General features: G+C 44.1%; 1 protein-coding gene across 1 annotated transcript in view; it reads left to right on the forward strand.

Moving 5' to 3' along the window:
- LOC308664657 (major histocompatibility complex class I-related gene protein-like) overlaps positions 1-17,263 on the forward strand; it is a 17,703-nt gene extending 440 nt beyond the window's left edge. The window contains exons 3-9 of the mRNA XM_081322093.1: positions 3,616-3,882; positions 6,072-6,347; positions 7,718-8,002; positions 9,912-9,986; positions 12,911-12,943; positions 14,174-14,206; positions 17,078-17,263. Of these exons, the coding sequence (XP_081178219.1) occupies positions 3,616-3,882; positions 6,072-6,347; positions 7,718-8,002; positions 9,912-9,986; positions 12,911-12,943; positions 14,174-14,206; positions 17,078-17,091 (983 nt within the window). The 3' untranslated portion in view covers positions 17,092-17,263. The remainder of the gene's footprint in view (positions 1-3,615; positions 3,883-6,071; positions 6,348-7,717; positions 8,003-9,911; positions 9,987-12,910; positions 12,944-14,173; positions 14,207-17,077) is intronic.
- Positions 17,264-17,579: the final 316 nt, after the last annotated feature.

Consider the following 17,579-nt stretch of genomic DNA (forward strand, 5'->3'; position numbering starts at 1 on the left):
GGCGCCCTTGGGCTTTCCCGGCACAGGGAACACCGGAGCAGCCGGGCAAGACGGGCATTGAAGCTCCACCTGCAAAAAAAAGAAAGGCTGGAGGAAGATGTCTAAGGCGGGAAGGAAAAGGGGGTCGCGGGAAGGAGGCTGGGCGGAGGGGAGAGAAGCTTCTTTGCACTGGGTGGGGAGGTCACGCGTGCCTGCCTCACGGGGTTCAGACGGCTCCGGATTTCTCCCCACTCGCTCCGTCCTCATTTCGCTAGACTGGAATTTCCCAGCGCTGCGGGCGGGGTTTTCCTTCCTTTCCCGTGATTGGCTGGGACTGGGTAGAACAGGGGTAGGCAACCGTAGCTCTTTAATGACTCGTGGACTTCAACTCCCAGAATTCCTGAGCCAGCTGGCTCAGGAATTCTGGGAGTTGAAGTCCACGAGTCATTAAAGAGCCAAGGTTCCTGGCTCGGGATTTCTGGGCGTTGAAGTCCACGAGTCATTAAAGAGCCAAGGTTCCTGGCTCGGGATTTCTGGGAGTTGAAGTCCACGAGTCATTAAAAAGCCAAGGTTCCTGGCTCAGGAATTCTGGGAGTTGAAGTCCAGGAGTCATAAAAGAGCCAAGGTTCCTGGCTCGGGAATTCTGGGAGTTGAAGTCCAGGAGTCATAAAAGAGCCAAGGTTCCTGGCTCGGGAATTCTGGGAGTTGAAGTCCACGAGTCATTAAAAAGCCAAGGTTCCTGGCTCGGGAATTCTGGGAGTTGAAGTCCAGGAGTCATAAAAGAGCCAAGGTTCCTGGCTCGGGAATTCTGGGAGTTGAAGTCCACGAGTCATTAAAGAGACAAGGTTCCTGGCTCGGGAATTCTGGGAGTTGAAATCTATGAGTCATTAAAGACCCAAGGTTCCTGGCTCGGGAATTCTGGGAGTTGAAGTCCACGAGTCATTAAAGAGCCAAGGTTCCTGGCTCGGGATTTCTGGGAGTTGAAGTCCACGAGTCATTAAAAAGCCAAGGTTCCTGGCTCAGGAATTCTGGGAGTTGAAGTCCAGGAGTCATAAAAGAGCCAAGGTTCCTGGCTCGGGAATTCTGGGAGTTGAAGTCCAGGAGTCATAAAAGAGCCAAGGTTCCTGGCTCGGGAATTCTGGGAGTTGAAGTCCACGAGTCATTAAAGAGCCAAGGTTCCTGGCTCGGGATTTCTGGGAGTTGAAGTCCACGAGTCATTAAAAAGCCAAGGTTCCTGGCTCGGGAATTCTGGGAGTTGAAGTCCAGGAGTCATAAAAGAGCCAAGGTTCCTGGCTCGGGAATTCTGGGAGTTGAAGTCCACGAGTCATTAAAGAGACAAGGTTCCTGGCTCGGGAATTCTGGGAGTTGAAATCTATGAGTCATTAAAGACCCAAGGTTCCTGGCTCGGGAATTCTGGGAGTTGAAGTCCACGAGTCATTAAAGAGCCAAGGTTCCTGGCTCGGGATTTCTGGGAGTTGAAGTCCACGAGTCATTAAAAAGCCAAGGTTCCTGGCTCAGGAATTCTGGGAGTTGAAGTCCAGGAGTCATAAAAGAGCCAAGGTTCCTGGCTCGGGAATTCTGGGAGTTGAAGTCCACGAGTCATTAAAGAGACAAGGTTCCTGGCTCGGGAATTCTGGGAGTTGAAATCTATGAGTCATTAAAGACCCAAGGTTCCTGGCTCAGGAATTCTGGGAGTTGAAGTCCAGGAGTCATAAAAGAGCCAAGGTTGCTGGCTCAGGAATTCTGGGAGTTGAAGTCCAGGAGTCATAAAAGAGCCAAGGTTGCTGGCTCAGGAATTCTGGGAGTTGAAGTGCACGAGTCATTAAAGAGACAAGGTTCCTGGCTCAGGAATTCTGGGAATTGAAGTCCACGAGTCATTAAAGAGACAAGGTTCCTGGCTCGGGAATTCTGGGAGTTGAAGTCCACGAGTCATTAAAGAGCCAAGGTTCCTGGCTCGGGATTTCTGGGAGTTGAAGTCCACGAGTCATTAAAAAGCCAAGGTTCCTGGCTCAGGAATTCTGGGAGTTGAAGTCCAGGAGTCATAAAAGAGCCAAGGTTCCTGGCTCGGGAATTCTGGGAGTTGAAGTCCACGAGTCATTAAAGAGACAAGGTTCCTGGCTCGGGAATTCTGGGAGTTGAAATCTATGAGTCATTAAAGACCCAAGGTTCCTGGCTCAGGAATTCTGGGAGTTGAAGTCCAGGAGTCATAAAAGAGCCAAGGTTGCTGGCTCAGGAATTCTGGGAGTTGAAGTCCAGGAGTCATAAAAGAGCCAAGGTTGCTGGCTCAGGAATTCTGGGAGTTGAAGTGCACGAGTCATTAAAGAGACAAGGTTCCTGGCTCAGGAATTCTGGGAATTGAAGTCCACGAGTCATTAAAGAGACAAGGTTCCTGGCTCGGGAATTCTGGGAGTTGAAGTCCACGAGTCATTAAAGAGCCAAGGTTCCTGGCTCGGGAATTCTGGGAGTTGAAGTCCACGAGTCATTAAAGAGCTAAGGTTCCTGGCTCGGGAATTCTGGGAGTTGAAGTCCACGAGTCATAAAAGAGCCAAGGTTGCTGGCTCGGGAATTCTGGGAGTTGAAGTCCACGAGTCATAAAAGAGCCAAGGTTGCTGGGCTCGGGAATTCTGGGAGTTGAAGTTCACGAGTCATTAAAGAGCCAAGGTTTCCTACCCCTGGTCTGGATAGATGATAGAATCCAAGGGTGGACGGGACCTCAGAGGTCTCCTCCAACTTTACTCCAACTTTATACCATCCTGATTTTTGAAAACTTCCAGAGATGGAGCCTGCGCAATTCCAGGAGACAAACTGTTCCGCTGATGGATTGTCCTTTTTTTCAGAAATTTCTCCTTACATCTAGGTTGGATGTCTCCTTGATAAGCTTCCACCCATTGCTTCTTGTCCTGCCCTCTGGTTCTTTTGGAGAATAAGTCAATCCCCTCTTCTCCGTGACAGCCTCACCGTTCAAGAATGGTTACAGGAACCGGGCATGGCTAGCCTAGCGAAGAGAAGGACCAGGGGAGACAGGATAGCAGTGTTCCAATATTTGAGGGGCTGTCCCAGAGAGGAGGGAGTCAACCTATTTTTCCAAAGCTCCCGAAGGTCAGACAAAGAATAACGGATGGAAACCAGTCAAGGAGAGATTCAACCTAGAAATAAGGAGAAATGTTCTGATAGTGAGAACAATCAAACAATGGAACAGTTTGCCTTCAAAAGTTGTGGGAGATTCTGTTCTGTTCGGTTCTGTCCTGTCCTATCCTATCCTATCCTATCCTATCCTATCCTATCCTATCCTATCCTATCCTACCTACCCTACCCTACCCTACCCTACCCCGTCCCATTCTATTCTATTCTATTCTATTCTATTCTATTCTATTCTATTCTATTCTATTCTATTCTATTCTATTCTATTCTATTCTATTCTATTCTATTCTATTCTATTCTATTCTATTCTATTCTATTCTATTCCTGCAGATGGTTCTCCTTTCCCCCCTATTTTTCCCTTCAATAGGCTAGTCACACCTAGTTCCCTCAACTGTTCATCCTGGCTTTGCAGTTTGACAGTGAACCTTTGGGCTTTTCAGTTCCGCTCAGTAGCAAACGATGCTCACCGAATGTCTTGCTTCTTTCTTCCGGTAGACGCCTCTTCCCACGTCCTGCGTTATTTCTTCACCGGCGTGTCAGAACCGGGCCACGGCCTGCCCCGGTTTGTCATTGTGGGCTACTTGGACGATCAGCAGTTTGTCCACTATGACAGCGATTCCCGGAGGGACTTGCCACGGGGGTCCTGGATTCAGAGGGTGGATGAGGATGATGCCCAGTATTGGGACTGGCAAACTCAACTCTCCCGCAGCTGGGAACTCTACTTCCAACTGAGCCTCTGGAACCGCTTCAACCATACCCCAGGTAAGTGCCAGGGAGATGGGAGCTTGGCTACAGGCTGCCTTGCTGCACGCCCACCAAGCGAGCGTTAGCCTAGAACAGGGGTAGGCAACCTTGGCTCTTTCATGACTTGTGGACTTCAACTCCCAGAATTCCTGAACCAGCCATGCTGAGGGGAAAGGGAGAGTTTGCAAGCTGAGTCATGCTGGTTCAGGAATTCTGGGAGTTGAAGTCCACGAGTCATAAAAGAGCCAAGGTTGCCTACCCCTGGCATAGAATCTATGATCTCTGAGATCTCTTCCATTGAAGGATTCTGTATAGTGGATTCTTGCGTTGGGTGGTGTCAAGGAATTTTAGAACAGATCTTGGACCAGGAAGGAGTGAGATGTTCAAAGAAATTTGGGTAAGAGGTTCTGCAGTCCATAGACTGAAATGCGTGTGAGAAAGAAACTCAAAGAACCTCATCTTGATTTTCTTTAGTATAAGGTGGAACAAAGAGTGACTTGGACAAGGTTCTGTTATCATACATTACTGGAATAATTCCTGCAATCCTTACAGTGTCTTTTTAAATGACCAGCCTACCTTGAAGGGCTGAATTAGATGGGGTTTGAATACAGGTAGTTCTCCACTTACCACAGTTCATTTAGGGACCATTCAAAGTTACAATGTCACTGAAAAACGTAACTTATGACTGTTTTTCACACTTACGGCCATTGCAGCATCCCCAGGGTCAGGTGATCAAAATGCAGACGCTTGGCAACTGACTCATGTTTATGATGGTTGCCATGTCCTGGGGTTGTATGATCCCCCTTTGTGACCTTCTGGCAAGCAGTCAGTGGTAAAGCCACTTAACAACTGCTTTGCTAATTTAACAACTGCAGTGATTCATTTAACAACTGTGGCAAGAAAAGTCGTAAAAGGGGCAAAATGCACTTAAAAAATGTTTTGCTTAACATCATAAATATTGAGCTCAATTTTGGTGGTAAGTTGAGGAATAGAATGGAGTAGAGTAGAGTAGATAGAGTAGAGTAAAATAGAACAGAAAATATGGAATGGAATGGAATAGAATAGAATAGAATAGAATAGAATAGAATAGAATAGAATAGAATAGAATAGAATAGAATAGAATAGAGAAAATATGGAATAGAATAGAATAGAATAGAATAGAATAGAATAGAATAGAATAGAATAGAATAGAATAGAATAGAATAGAATAAAGAAAATATGGAATAGAATAGAATAGAATAGAATAGAATAGAATAGGAGAAAATATGGAATAGAATAGAATAGAATAGAATAGAATAGAATAGAATAGAATAGAGTAGAATAGAATAGAATAGAATAGAGAAAATATGGAATAGAATAGAATAGAATAGAATAGAATAGAATAGAATAGAATAGAATAGAATAGAATAGAATAGAATAGAGAAAATATGGAATAGAATAGAATAGAATAGAATAGAATAGAATAGAATAGAATAGAATAGAATAGAATAGAATAGAATAGAATAGAATAGAATAGAATAGGAGAAAATATGGAATAGAATAGAATAGAATAGAATAGAATAGAATAGAATAGAATAGAATAGAATAGAATAGAGTAGAATAGAATAGAATAGAATAGAATAGAGAAAATATGGAATAGAATAGAATAGAATAGAATAGAATAGAATAGAATAGAATAGAATAGAATAGAATAGAATAGAATAGAATAGAATAGAGAAAATATGGAATAGAATAGAAGAGAATAGAATAGAATAGGAGAAAATATGAAATAGAATAGAATAGAATAGAATAGAATAGAATAGAATAGAATAGAATAGAATAGAATAGAATAGAATAGAATAGAATAATAGAATAACAGGGTTGGAAGGGACCTTATAGGTCAACTAGTCCAACCCCCCACCCAAGCAGGAGAACCTACACCATTTCTGACAGATGGCAGTCCAGTGTCTTCTGGAAAGCTTCCAGTGATGAAGCTCCCACTACCTCTAGATCAGCCATGTCAAACTCGAGACGTCACATGACGTCATGCAACGTATTGTAACGGTTTTTGCCATTGCCAACAATGGGGTGGGTGCGTCTTCCGGATGATGCATCCGGCCGGCGGGCCAGCAGTTTGACACCCCTGCTCTAGATGATCTCTATGGTATATTCTAAGCCTTTCATTATATCTCTGATACTGAGTGACCTATGCAAACATCACCTTACAGGCCTTCACACCTGGCAGTGGATGCACGGGTGTGAGCTACATCAAGATGGACGTAAAGAAGGCAGCTCTCAGTTTGGCTATGATGGAGCAGACTTTCTCAGCCTGGATAAAGAGACCCTCACCTGGACAGCAGCCAACTGGCGGGCCCAGGTCACCAAGAGGAGATGGGAGGCTGATCTGGTTTGGACCCAAAGCCGGAAGAATTTCCTGGAAGGAGACTGCATTGAGTGGCTTCACAAATACCTGAATTATGGCAAGGAGTCCCTACTCAGAAAAGGTGATGGGGCATGGGATGGGGTGGTAACTTCTTAGAACAGGGGTGTCAAACTCAATTTCATTGCGGTTGCCCTCAGGGGGCTGGGTGGGTATGGCCTGGGTGGGTGTGGCCTACTGGGTGGGTGTGGCTAGAGTGCGTATGACCTACTGGGTGGACGTGGCCAACTCTACATCGTTTGCATCAAGAGTGCTTATGGGGGCCTGGGCAGGAGTGGGACAGATCTGAGGGTCTCTGGCAGAAGGAGGGTCTCTGGGCCAGGGCCAAGGCAGTGGGGGCCGTTCCCTCACTGTTTCCAGGATGGCTTCGCGGGCCGCATGAAACCACTTCGCGGGCCGGATCCGGCCCCCGGGCCTTGTGTTTGACATGTCTGTCTTAGAATGACAGTAGCTTTTTCTAGACAGTGAGGTGGACTGGATGACCTCTGTGTCTTCTTACAACTCAAGGTTTCTATGGGTTCCCTGAAAAACAGTTCTTCTCAATCGCATTCCGTGGATTCCTGGGCTGAGGGGCTGCTCTGGAATGTGTGCAGATGATGGTGTCCCACCATGGCTGAAGGACCGAATGTGCAGCCCAAACCTTTGCAGGAAGTTCTCTTCTGTAAATTCCTTTCCGCTCATAAACAGTACTGTTTGCCGCAGTCTGATGGGTGGGGAAGACACTGGCCTCCTTTGCAGGGAGGGCGTGCAGACTTAGGAAACAGAGTCAAATGCACAGGTCTAAGAGGGGATTTTTCACTTTGGGGATCCAAAGGTGCTTTTTCAGGAGGCAACTGGACTTCCTTGTTTTCCTTTGAAGACGTTTCGCTTCTCATCCAAGAAGCTTCTTCAGCTCTGACTGGATGGTGAAGGATGGAAGGATTTATATTCCTTGCAGATAGCTGGTCATTTGCCTTCTTTTGGAGAGTCGTTGAGGCCACTTGGGAGGTTTTTTTACCTGTGTCCTTGGGGGTCACCTGAGTAGTGCCAATGGCTGGAGGATGTTTTCAGAAGGCCCCACACCCAGTTGCACCACTCAGGTGCAAATGGATGCTCAAGGTGACGCTCGTGCGAGTCGGGCTGCGGCCATCTGCAATGCTCACGGCGAGGCTTGTGCAAGTGGTGCTGCAGATGCCTGCGATGCTTGCGGCGATGCTCACACAAGTGGGGCCACAAACAACTGTAGCACTGCTTGCGGTGATGCTTGCACAAATGGGGCTGCGTGCGTACACGCGTACACACACACACAAGCACGCACCAGCCAAGCCACTCACATGGCCCAGTGGTCAATAGGCTGAGGCCCAGTAGAGGGCCACGGCCCACAGGTTGGGGACCCCTGTCCCGAGTTTCAAGCCGTCGTTCGGTCGAGTATCAAGAACGTTTCCATTTTTGCAGAGCCTCCAGTGGTGACCGTCGCCAGGAAAGGGAGCTACAACGGACTGGAGACCCTCATCTGCCGTCTACACGGCTTCTACCCCAAAGAGATTGATGTCACTTGGAGGAAGGGTGGAGAAATCCTGGAGCAAGAGACCTTCCGGGGAGGGATCACTCCCAATTCAGACAGCACCTACCACACCTGGCTCAGCATTGAGATCGACCCCAAGGAGAGGGAGCACTACAAATGTCACGTGGAGCATGACGGTCTTCTGAACCCCCAGGATTTCTCTTGGGAGAGGCCTGGTGAGTGGCTGCAGTGGAAGGACGGGGCGCGTGGATGCCAGGGAGTGCATTTTAAGGCTTATTTAATAATAATAATAATAATAATAATAATAATAATAATAATAATAATAATAATAATAATAATAATAATAATAATAAAACAACAGCAGCAGCAGCAACAACAACAATAATAATAATAAAGTTGGAAGGGACCTTGGAGATCATCTAGTCCAACCCCCTGCTTAGACAGGAAACCCTATACCATTTCAAACAAATGGCTGTCCAGTCTGTCCTTAAAAACTTCCAGTGTTGGAGCATTCACTGCTTCTGGAGGCAGGTTGTTCCACTGGTTAATTGTTCTAACTGTCAGGAAGTTTCTCCTTAGTTCTAGGTTGCTTCTCTCCTTGATTAGTTTCCATCCGTTGCTTCTTGTTCTGCCCTTCAGGGGCTTTGGAAAATAGCTTGACTCCCTCTTCTTTGTGGCAGCCCCTGAGATATTTACGCGGTACTCTTCTTGGCCCCGCCTCCTACAGATAATATCTAAGTTCAGATTAGAGACAGCCACCCTTTTTGCCGTTTCTTTCCTTCTGCCTGATGGCTGTGGATCGTGTGGCTTGATATATCTCAGGGAGCAGATCTGAAATTTTCAGAAACAGGATTTTATTTTGCCCGGCTCCCTGTCAGGGGCTTCTAACCAAGAACAACAATGTCAAGGTTGAATTGCTAAGTTGCCTGCTAACTTCTATCGCTACTCAATTTGCCCTAGAAATAGGGGGGAGGAGTAGAAAGCATGGGGAGGAAACAGGAGTCTAAGAAGCCCTCGATGGAGCATGAGAGCCTACAAGAATGCCAAGGTCACTAACGCAGGTGTCTGAGGGAGAAGTGGACCATTCTCATAACAAACCAAAGATATATGATTGGATAATGTGAACAGCCGGTGGGTGGGGGTTAAGGGAAGCCATTGTTAACTAGGCAGACTTTTGCATGGGAAAACCAGAGCTGGTTTTGCTTCTTTAGTTCCGAGATGTGTATTCAATAAAACTTATCTTTTATGGCGCTTCAAAGCCTTGAAGATTCCTTGATTTTGAGTTCACTAGTCGGATGGTTAATAGACTTATTTTCCAGGTAGATTCTCAGAGTTCCCCTTATTGTGGTGAAAGAGGTTACCAGGATTCCAGGTTCTCACTTAGAACCGATCTCTTCCCATGTGTGTTAGACGTGGACACTGATTTTTTTTCCTAACGATCATTTTAAACTGTGTTCTTCTACTTGTGAGAAAGAAAATCAGGACATCTTTATTGTAACGCATGTAGGGAAATATTGAATTTAAATAGGAACCAATTCAGCTGTTGTAATGCTTGTAGCTCTTCACTTCTCAATAAAACTGCCACTTTGAGTCTTCTCGGACCGCAAGATGGGCAGTAATAAAATAAAATTAGATAGATAGATAGATAGATAGATGATAGATAGATAGAGATAGATAGATAGATAGATAGATAGATAGATAGATAGATAGATATAGATAGAGATAGATAGATGATAGATAGATCGATAGATAGATAATAGATGTTAGATAGATATAGATAGATAGATAGATAGATAGATAGATAGATAGATAGATAGATGATAGATGATAGATAGATGATAGATAGATGATAGATAGATGATAGATAGATAGATGATAGATGATAGATAGATGATAGATAGATGATAGATAGATAGATAGATAGATAGATAGATAGATAGATAGATAGATAGATAGATAGATAGACAGACAATCTTGCTAAAGAAAACTGTGAGAAACTTCTTTTGGAAAATCACTTTCAGTTGCAGGCAGTTGTTGAAATGTGAGACAAAACTGTACACAAAGGAAATTGTACCCAACCTTTCATCCAACCTTTTGCTCTTTTCTTATTTTCATCTGCCACAGGGATCCTCGTGGGTGGCATCCTGGGTGTTCTAGCTGCTGTGGTCTTGCTGGTAATTGTGATCCTATTCTACGCAAGTAAGTAAACTGAGATTTCTTCCTCTTGGTAGAAGCTTCTTGGAGCAGCCTCCTTCCTGCTCTCTGAGAAGAACACCTCTCTTCTAATGGGCAGTGCCCAAAGCTTACCATGTCCAATCCAACACGTGTGTCCCTGAGCAGAGGCAATCCCCACCAATCACAACAAGGGAATCTGCCCATGGATTAATCCTGGAAGACTCCAAATAGAAAGGGCCAAGCAAGAGGTACCCCACTTCTATCTCTTTTAAACTTTTAAACATTAGTGGTCCCCAACCTTTCCGGATTTGTGGACCGGTGGAGGGGAGAAAAGAAATGGTTCCAGGAAAGCGTCAGGGGCATGCTGATAGCCAAATCTTGTCCTATGTTCTGCCTCAGTTTACCTTCCCAATAAGTAACCGACTCGGAAGATAATTTTAAAAGCAGTTTATTAGGGTAACCTGATAAAGTGGGATCTGTCTACGAAAAGGGAGAGAACCCCACGCCCCATCTTACGTTCCTTTCCACAGTTAACACAGCAGAGAAAAATGCAAGAGGAAAGTTGATGGGGCAGGATAAAAGTAAACTCCTCTTTGCACAGGAACTCAGTTAGATGGAGTCGAACACGTTACATATTTGCATCCCATAATATCACACGTGTCCATTAAAATGAGGTCTGACATCAGAAGGGGCATAGATCGTAAGGGGAAAAGACGGTTTGGAGTTCACAAAAGAGATTAAACCGGATCCCAATTTGTACTAACAAAGGTTTTCTGATCTGGAGCTCGTCTCCAGCCTGTTTATCAGTTTAGGGATGTTAAAAGCTAATAAACCTGAACATGGGAAAATCAATCAAGTTAAAATACAAAGTAATTGTATTAGTTAGCCCTTTGCAAAGTTCCATGTCATGCGCCCCTTACGCGCTGGTCTGCTGCTTGCACGGCCTGGTTCCGAACTGGCTGTGGCCCAATACCAGGGGTTGGGGACCCCTGTCTACACTGCTCAGTGGTGGCAGCCCATCTGCTACCAGTTTGTTTTTACATCTAGAAGAACATGGCAGTTGTCAAAGCGTCTTCTGAATCCAAAAGGACGTCCAGGTACCTCCAGGAGCATCTCTCCTATGTAGACATGGCCTACCCAATGCAAAATTTGAAATAGGCTCCTGTTGCTGACTTGCTGACAGCCCCTACTCTACAAGATGTAAGCAAGGCTCACCTTCTTAGCGATTAGTTGTTGTTGTTAGCTGCGAAGTCGTGTCCGACCCATCGCAACCCCATGGACAACGTTCCTCCAGGCCTTCCTGTCCTCTACCATCTCCTGGAGTCCATTTAAGCTCACACCTACTGCTTCAGTGACTCCATCCAGCCACCTCATTCTCCGTCGTTCCCTTCTTCTATTGCCCTCAATCTTTCCCAGCATTAGGCTCTTCTCCGGTGAGTCCTTCCTTCTCATTAGGTGGCCAAAGGATTTGAGTTTCAGCTTCAGGATCTGGCCTTCTAAAGAGCAGTCAGGGTTGATCTCCTCTAGGACTGACTGATTTGATCGCCTTGCAGTCCAAGGGACTCGCAGGAGTCTTCTCTAGCACCAGAGTTCAAAGGCCTCAATTCTTTGGTGCTCAGCCTTTCTTATGGTCCAGCTTTCACTGCCATACATTGCAACTGGGAAGACCATAGCCTTGACTATATGCACTTTTGTTGACAGGGTGATGTCTCTGCTTTTTAGTGTGCTGTCTAGATTTGCCATGGCTTTCCTCCCGAGGAGCAAGTGTCTTTTAATTTCTTGGCTACAGTCCCCATCTGCAGTGATCTTGGAGCCCAGGAAAATAAAATCTGTCACTACCTCCATTTCTTCCCCATCTATTTGCCAGGAATTGAGAGGGCTGTATGCCATGATCTTGGTTTTCTTAATGTTAAGTTTCAACCCAAATTTTGCACTCTCCTTCTTCACCCGCAACCCGAGGCTCTTTAGTTCTTCACTTTTTGCCATTAGAGTGGTATCATCTGCATATCTTTCTTAGCGATTAACTCCTATCCTATAAGCCTCCTGGCCTCTCAACCTCTTGGCCTTCTAAGCTTCCGGTTCTGCTAAGAGTTGGATTGATGGCTCTTGGTCTGCCAAGAATGCTTATCTGGATGCCTAACTAATTAATTCTTGGTTTACTGTCTGGATTGTTATTGATTGTCAGATACAATGACTTATAACAGATGTCCCCAATCTTTCGGGTGCCAGGGACTGGTTACATGGAGAGAGCTTTTTCCGTGGACCAGAGGGGGTGTGTTTTTGTGTGCTGCCTGTATCCTGCGGATGGGGCTTTGCTTGTTTGTGCGGACCAGTTGGTGGCATGCTGCGGACCAGTATAGGTCCACGGACCAGGGTTTGGGGACCCCTGACTTGTAATACCTCATGTATGGGATACATAAAACTCTGCAACCATTTCATCAATATAAAGCTAAAGTTAAAATTAAAATTTGGGGGACGGGGTGTGCCTTCAAATCAGCATGGACTCCTGGTGAATTCCTGGACAATCCCTATGGTTTTCTCGGCAAGGTTTTCATAAGGGCTTTGTCCTTGCCTGTTTCTTATGGTTGAGAGAAAATGACTGGCCAAAGTCACTCAGCCACCTTTCATGCTTAAGTTGGGACTAGAATTCATGGCCCCCTGTTTATAACCTTAACCATTATCCTAATATGGCCCTCAAAATTAGGACTATAATTTATACCTGTAGTTAGGCTTCAAAACTCAGTCTCCCCACTGGAGGGGAGACTTAGATGTGTATGTACCTGTTTGCTGCCATCATCTGGTGTCTTTGCGAATTAGAACTAGGTGCCACTAAATCAAAAGGCTAACCCCTGAAACTATACCGTAAGGCTTGGATAAAATATTAACTTACACATCTCTTTGTAAAGGGTTAAAAAGATTTGGGTCTAACTTTTTGTTTGTGCTTTCAGAAAAATGGCGGAAGGGCTACCAAGCTGCATCAGGTACGTGAACACGGCCTTTCTGAAATGGAAGGAGTATTTGTGGCACTCAGGAGGCCCCACCCCCATTGGGGGCGGGGTCCAAATTGGCCAAGATGGCAGACAAAGCACAACAATGCTTTTACCTGCTGTACCTGCATCGAATTGGCACACATTCAAAAATGTGTCTGTGTGTGTGTGTCTATGTGTGTGTGAAAGGTTACATTGCAATACTCTTATCTGCCATATTTTCAATTTTCACTCCCCTGCACGTGTGCACACGTGCGCACGTGCACACACACACACACACACACACAGTGGCACTGGATGTAGCCCTGTCCCCCCAAAAAACTACATAGAATGAAGGCTACTGCTAAGCTTGTAAGCCGCCCTGAGTCTTCGGAGAAGGGCGGAATATAAATGGAATTAAAAAAAAAAAAAAACCTCGAAGCAATCATCAGAAGAAATAGTGACAAATTGGTCCAGGTTTTGAGAAGGATGTGAGGATGGGAAATAGCAATAGCAAATAACAACAACAACAGCCAACAACAATAATAATAAAGTTGGAACGGACCTTGGAGGTCTTCTAGTCCAACCCCCTGCTCAGGCAGGAAACCCTATACCATTTCGGACAAATGGCTGTCCAGTCTCTTCTTAAAAACTTCCAGTGTTGGAGCATTCACCACTTCTGGAGGCAAGAAGTTCCACTGGTTAATTGTTCTAACTGTCAGGAAGTTTCTCCTTAGTTCTAGGTTGCTTCTCTCCTTGTTTAGTTTAACAGAGGGATAGACACAAGATCATATGAACTGTTAGTACCACTTTATAATGTCTATTCTATTCTATTCTATTCTATTCTATTCTATTCTATTCTATTCTATTCTATTCTATTCTATTCTATTCTATTCTATTCTATTCTATTCTATTCTATTCTATTCTATTCCATATTTTCTCTATTCTATTCTATTCTATTCTATTCTATTCTATTCTATTCTATTCTATTCTATTCTATTCTATTCTATTCTATTCTATTCTATTCTATTCGTCTATTCTAGTCTATTCTAGTCTAGTCTAGTCTAGTCTAGTATAATTAAAGTATCTGGAAATATTTGGTCTCCAGAAAAGATGACCAAGGAGAAATGGGATAGGTTAAAAGAGCGAACGTGTTCTCCTGTGAAAATGGGAGAAGGTGGGTCGAAAAAAGTGGAGACTACTTTCATTTGACTACATTGACATTCCTCCTTCTTTGATTTGCAGGGAACAGCCAAGAATCTGCTTCTTCTGGCAATGGTATGTGAGAATATTTCCCTACCTCTTTTTATTTAAATTGTAATGTAATGGAAGGAGTCCCAAAGGTGCTTTTTCAGTAGGCAACTGGACTTTCTCGGGGCTTTTTTTTGAAGGCATTTCACTTCTCATCCCAGAAGCTTCTTCAGCTTCTGGGATGAGAAGCAAAACATCTTCAAAGGAAAACAAGAAAATCCAGTTGCCTCCTGAAAAAGTACCTTGGGGACAGCCATGACCTGGATGACGGAGAACTTCCTTAATGGAAGGAGAGGAAGAGATGCTGCTTAGGGCACAAATCGGACGAGAAGAGAAGCAGGAGCCCCCAGTGGCTTAACATAGCCAGAGGACAAAAAGTAAGGAAGAATCCACCCTGATGGATCACAGCTGGGTCAGGGAGTTGGTCTACTTAGGGTTGCAAGATTCTGCAAGCCTTAAAATAATAGTAGAATTACTTTGTCCGATCGTGTTTCCCATCGGATTTACCTGGGAGGGCTGACATCTATCTTGCAGGTCTGAAAACCACCATTTTAGCCATCTGATCAACTGAGGGAAGATAGGGTAGCAGGGCTCAGATAGCAGAAGGACTCCCACAGAAGATCGAGGGAACTTTGTCAAGGAATTGCACAGCAGCTGCCCAAATGAAGTCGGAGATGCTGACAGAAACTTGTAGTTTTATATAAAATATATATACATTCATACACACTTAAAAAGTATAAAATCTTCGAACACCAGGATGAATAAAAAAAACAGTTGTTTATTGCTAAAAGATCATAATAAGCAATAAAAAGTAACCGTTTAAAGCCTATATACCTAATCCAAGCTTTCGCTGGTCCTCTGCCAGCGTCATCAGAGAAAGCATTGAAGGTTTGAAAAACCGTTGGTAACCCTGTTTGGTTCTGCGCTCTGCTCATTGGCCACGTGATGGACCTTGCTCTAGCCAATCGTGATTGTTCTGACTGTCTCGCATCGCTTCCCTTGCAATCCAGTCTTACTGTCCCTTTTTTAAACTTTATCCTATCTGTTTTGGTTTGACTACCTTAACTGATCTTGTTTTCTTTTGCTGTTCCTCATCCAATATCATAGCTGTTGGTATTTGTATTTGTATTTTATTGCTTATTATGATCTACATGGAAGGAAGTGTGTAGTGGGGTGCCCCAGGGCTCTGTTCTGGGCCCAGTGCTCTTCAATATCTTCATTAATGATTTGGATGAGGGGATAGATGGGGAACTCATCAAATTTGCAGACGACACCAAGCTGGCAGGAATAGCCAATACTCCAGAAGATAGGCTTAAGATACAGGAGGATCTGGACAGACTCGAACACTGGGCGCTATCTAACAAAATGAAATTCAATGGTGAAAAAAGTAAGGTTCTACATTTAGGCAGGAAAAATCAAATGCATAGGTATAGTATAGGTGGTACCTTGCTCAATAGTAGTAACTGTGAGAGGGATCTCGGAGTCTTAGTAGACAATCACTTCAATATGAGCCAGCAGTGTGCTGCAGCTGCCAAAAAAGCCAACACAGTGCTAGGCTGCATTAACAGAGGGATAGAATCAAGATCAAGTGAAGTACTAATACCAGTTTACAATGCTTTGGTAAGGCCACACCTGGAATACTGCATCCAGTTTTGGTCACCACGATGTAAAAAAGATGTCGAGACTCTAGAAAGGGTACAGAGAAGAGCAACAAAGATGATTAGGGGGCTGGAGGCTAAAACATATAGGGAACGGTTGCTGGAATTGGGTATGTGTAGTTTAACGAAGAAAAGGGTGAGGGGTGACATGATAGCAGTGTTCCAATATCTCAGGGGCTACCACAAAGAAGAGGGAGTCAAGCTATTCTCCAAAGCACCTGAAAGCAGGACAAGAAGCAACGGATGGAAACTAGTCAAGGAGAGAAGCAACCTAGAACTAAGGAGAAACTTCCTGACAGTTAGAACAATTAACCAGTGGAACAACCTGCCTCCAGAGGTGGTGAATGCTCCAACACTGGAAGTTTTTAAGAAGAGACTGGAGAGCCATTTGCCTGAAATGGTATAGGGTTTCCTGCCTGAGCAGGGGGTTGGACTAGATGACCTCCAAGGTCCCTTCCAACTTTATTTATTATTATTATTATTATTATTATTATTATTATTATTATTATTATTATTATTATTATTATTATTATTATTATTATTATCTTTTAGCAATAAATGACTGTTTTTGATCCATCCCGGTGTTCGAAGATTTTATACTTTAAATAAACATGCCTGGGATTCGTATTTTTAAAATTATTAAGAATTCATACACACATATTGTATATGTATATGTATGTGTGTGTGTATATACTGACACAAACCTGTAGTTTTATATAAATCATTTATATATGTATGTGTATGTGTGTATATGTATAAAAATGTATTTTACACTTATATTCACAGAAGACACAATAGTCAGGAACACAGGAATATCATGAGGTAAATCAGATAGCACACTAAAACACCAGAAGAAAAAAGGCGGGGAAAAAGGGAAACTCCTCCTTTACAGCCACAGCAACCAATCATAGCCTAGATTGCCTCATGCAGGAGCCAACCAATCGACTACAACTTTGTGTTCTGGCCCATTGTACACTTTACAGGTAGCCCTTGACTTATGGCCACAATTGAGCCCAACGTTTCTGTTGTTAAGTGAGACATTTATTAAGGGAGCTTTGCCCCATTTTATGACTTTTCTTGCCATAGTTGTTCAGTGAGTCACTGCAGTTGATAAATAAGTAATCCAATCGTTAAGTGAATCTATAGGCTGGGGACCCCTGTTCTAGATCCCTTTTCATTCCTCTTCTTTGTAGTTTGCCTATTTCTAGCTCATCCTCTTCTGGATCATTTATAATTTCAGATACAGTGGCATGACGCATGAATGATTATCCCGATCAGACGTTTCCCCACCCGAAACTCATCAGATGTATGGAGGCCACAATTGCAACCCAGGAAGATGCTGGACTGGCTGCCTAGATGGGCATCTCTGTATCTTTTTTTCTTCCTTCTACTTATGTGGTTCTGGCGATCCCCTGGGAGCATTCACTGATGCAGGATTGTTTTCTTCCATTGCCTTTTGGCTTCGATGGCGTGAGAACCCAGCTGAAGGACATAAAAAAATGTGATAGATTACTCCTTGCAGGATTATCTTTGATTTTTGAGAACAGTTTTCAGGCAACATATGTGATCTTCTGTAATCTGATTCTGACCCAGTTCCCTACCTCCAGTGCCAGGAGCAACTTGGCTGTTATTAGAAGTAAGTCTTTAGCAAGGTTAGGGAGATAGCACTGTTTTTAAGTCCACTCCTTTTGCATTCTGTGGTATGAATGAATGCTGCATTGGAAAATAAGAGTACAGATAGT

Source organism: Vipera berus (genome assembly GCF_964194415.1).
Source record: "Vipera berus genome assembly, chromosome: 2".
Taxonomy (NCBI): Eukaryota; Metazoa; Chordata; class Lepidosauria; order Squamata; family Viperidae; genus Vipera; species Vipera berus.